At 42.9% G+C, this 3,940-nt stretch overlaps 1 protein-coding gene across 1 annotated transcript; it reads right to left on the bottom strand.

Annotated features, from left to right (window-relative positions):
- Positions 1–729: 729 nt before the first annotated feature.
- On the bottom strand, positions 730–2,321 carry npy4r (neuropeptide Y receptor Y4; the record flags this gene model as incomplete). The annotated part of the gene is made up of 1 exon (XM_084562377.1): positions 730–2,321. The coding sequence occupies exon 1, from the start codon at positions 2,071–2,073 to the stop codon at positions 730–732; it is 1,344 nt and encodes a 447-aa protein (XP_084418503.1). The 5' UTR covers positions 2,074–2,321.
- Between the last annotated feature and the right edge of the window lie 1,619 nt (positions 2,322–3,940).

Genomic DNA, 3,940 nt, shown 5'->3' with positions numbered 1-3,940 from the left:
TCCAATAGACTCGAGTATTGCTGTATTGGTACTAAAAGTTCTGAATATTGAAAATGTACTTGAGAACTGCAGCTCCATAACCATTACTCTCTTTGCAAAAGATTTTAATCTGCATTTTAATGTTCTCGTACCCTAAAATCCACGTCTGAACACAATTCTTGTTGTTCTTATATTTGCTGAAGCTGACAAAAGCAAATTTACAATTTAACGATGTTACAAACTGTTACTTTTTACCTTTATTAGTTGCATTAGTCACAAAACAAAGCATACCTTGTCTTCGCGGTCAAACTTCACTCACAGATTTCACAGAGCAAATGCCATAAATGCAAACGGAGCACTGAATTGTAAGAAATACAATAGCAGTAGTCCATTCAGTGATGGTGTTAATGATAACCCCCATGAACTGACACCCATTTGGGCACATGCTATATAATTTCTTGTTTATATGAACAACAAAGAGAGCAAAATACTGTAACAAATAATACATAGCATGAAGCATAATATTCGAACACAGCAACCAATTAATTTAAAGCGTACCTTTTGAAACATGTTTTTTCAGCACAGTCCTTTTACTGCAGAATCAGATAAACCAACACTGTGCACACTTCACTTTAAACCACTGACAAAATATTGCACTTCAATACTGCCATTAAAGGTAGAGCAATCAGTAAATGTTAGTCCAACAGTTGTGCCGTTTATGTGACTATCATTTAGGTTGTAGCTTGAAAGTCAGACGGAGTTGCTCCTGCACGGATGAGGTACAGATGTGCGGGACACCTCCATGTGAACAGTGGACATGGGAAAATGCTCACACTCTTCTTCTTGTGGGAAACAGCGGCAGTGCAGGAGGACCTCTCTCACCTCTTGGCGAAAGTTGGAGTTGAGGAATCCGTATATGATCGGATTGATGCAGGTGGAGGACATGGCCAGCAGGTGGCAGAGGGAGAAGAGCAGGTTGTGGTGGCAAATAGGCAAAGCCTCCTGGTTCCAGTCTGACACCACGTTGAAGATGGTGAGCGGAAGCCAGCAAAGAGCAAAGGCTGTTATGAGAGCGACCAGCATGATGTTGATTCGACGGCTGTGGGCCATGCGCTGGTTCTCCGGCGTCCTGGCGCGGTCCAGCATGTCTTTGCGGCGGCGAAGGCGTACAAAAACTCTAACATAACACAACAGGACCAACAACAGTGGACCACAGTACTGGAACAGTAGGAGCCATGTGGTGTAAGCGACCCTATGTCCCTGCGATGGCCAGTGCTCCACACAGGCTTCCATATGTGGAGAGGTGGGGACATAAGAAAACAGGGAGCGGTATGAATTTAGTAACACAGATGAGTTTTTGAATGTGTAGGAGACAGGTTGAGTCGGAGATGCGTTCAGATAAGCCTGAGGAGGAGCTTGGTGATACAGTGGCAGAATTACATTGGTATAGGGCTCATTTGTGAGCAGCTGAAAGGCCAAGAAAGGTGAGGAGGTGAAACAGGCCAGAATCCAAATGAGAATGACCGTCGTGTAGGCCTGAGGAATGCTTGGTTTCCAGCCAGAGGGGTTAATGATGAGCTGATGTCTTTCTAGAGCTATGAACACTAGAGACAGCACAGACACAGTCACAGACACACACTGGATGAACGGCACCAGCCGGCACAACAACGACCCAAACACCCAGTGGTCCATGAGTGTGTATATGACAGTGAAGGGGAGGCAGAAGACGCACACCAGAATGTCAGAGAATGACAGATTGCAAATGAAAATGCTGGTGACATTGATTTTTTCTCGACGACGGGTGATGATGCAAATGAGGCCCGTGTTCCCCACCAGCCCCAGCACCATTGTCACACTGTACCACACTACTAGACATGCTGTGAGGACAGAAGACATATGACACTGCTCATCCTGGCCAATAACAGAGAGGTCTGAGAGGAGCTGGGTGTTATTCCCTGGCCACTCCTGCGCAGACTCATGTCTGGCTCGTTCTTTCTCCCGTGACAGTGAATATGGAGAGTTGGAGCTGTTGAAGAGAAGGGGCAGCGGTGACGATGACAAAGAAGACTCGCTCGTGTTGCCACTCAAGGACATCTCACCGGGACCTCAGTGTCGCCAGGCACCTGGATCAAACCATCCATCCCAGTCCTGTGAATACATGCATCTGAGACAGAAAGCACAGAGGGAGACAGAAAGAAAAGTTTTTTTTTCACCGAGAGCAATTACTCTTATAGGTCAATGGAACTGTTCAGGGAGAAATGATACTGAGAAAAGCACAGAGTGAAGGATAGCCAGGAAGCGGATCCTGTGCCTGAGGAGGAAAAAAGCCTATTTTTTACCTATTAATCACTGTGAGATTAGGTTCAAGAAAGCAACTTCTCTGAAACTGAATTACCTTGAAATATTGCACACCCATTCCAGGTCTCCAGAGGATGAATCTGAAATATCATAGTAAACCCCTGACATTTTGTGTGCGAAAAATCTACTGGATAGATGGTCTTAAAATAGGGTTCTGACATTCAGTTAGCAGCCTAACACTTTACAGTGAGATGAAATGCATGTTAGTACAGGCATGTAAAGATGATTGCATGCATCCTATCTTGGGATTTAGATCGATTACCCACAAAATACTGTTCTCAAATGTATTATACACCATAAAAAGGAAAAATATGAGACTTTTTTAGTTTTGGCATGAAGCATCCCTTGCTGTTACATGGACTAGTTTCAGTAAGACTTTGTTTCACAGTGAGAATTTTTATTCAACCTTCATAAGATCTGAGATTTGGTACTTGTCGGTCCCCTGCACACAAATCGTGCAGTCAGGTTTCAAGACTGAACATAATAGCTTAATGACAGTGAAATTACTATGCATACACTAGAGACTCATACTTTGCATGTACACAATAAATGAAGTTGAACGTCAAAGGGAAAAGGGCATGACATTGTCAGAAACCTAAAAATGGATTCTAGCTCCCTCCCCTGAAACCTCTGTCGTGTGCTGTGAAAACCAACATCGCAAAGAAAATGGGACTGTCACTTCCCATTAACAGCACACACACTTAGCTATCAGTCACTTCACACTGCATCATTACTAACCCATTCTGTCAGTGTGTTGAGCGAGCTGCAGGCAGGGTGGCACAGCATTGATCATCCTTTGTTCGGGGAGGACAGGAGAGTGTAACGTCACCAATAATACGATGCAATAAGCAGTTGCAACAAAGAGGAGGAGCCCGAAACACCAGCAGGACAAAAAAATAATAGGGCACATTTGAACCTGTCATATGCAGTATGTGACAATGATGTGGCACTGCAGAGTGCGCATCCAGCAACTAGTTGTGTCATTATAATAGCCCCAATCCACAGCAAAATCTCTGCACAGTAAGGAACACTGTGACCTGTCTCTCTTTGGTCCGTAATATTATTATTTTCTGCCTCAGCAAAGTGTCCTTTATCTCTTTTCAACACAAAAATGACAGAATGGTTGTCCGTCATCTGTCTTGATCCACTTCACCTTGATTTTTTTTGCTTGTAAATGTATATTCTTTTATATTTGCAAACTCCATGGGTTTCAGCTAGCGCAATCCTGTAGCGCTGAACAAGTGGAACATTTATTTTTTTTTTTTATGAATTTTAATGAAAATAAATGTATTTGATTAGAAAAATTACAAGGAGACAGCTTGTGCTTGACTGAGAAACAAAGAGAAACCCCGGTCTCTTAATTCCCCACTGTGAAAATACTGTATCTTATCTACTCATGTTAAAAGCATACTCAGCTTATGAATCACTTTGCTTCTTTGGCTTTACATTTAATTTTAACAATATTATTACACCAGTGTCACCACTTACGGAACTCCATCGTGCACATATCCAAATTAGTATTTCCATAAACGTGCTCAGTATTCAACAACAATTTTATCTCCTTTTACCTCCTGCCTGTGAGGATGATGATAACAGCAGGGAC

This window comes from Chelon labrosus (assembly GCF_963514085.1).
Source record: "Chelon labrosus genome assembly, chromosome: 15".
In the NCBI taxonomy this organism is placed as follows: Eukaryota; Metazoa; Chordata; class Actinopteri; order Mugiliformes; family Mugilidae; genus Chelon; species Chelon labrosus.
Note: the sequence above shows the minus strand (reverse complement) of the source record. Positions and strands in the feature narration are given on the sequence as shown.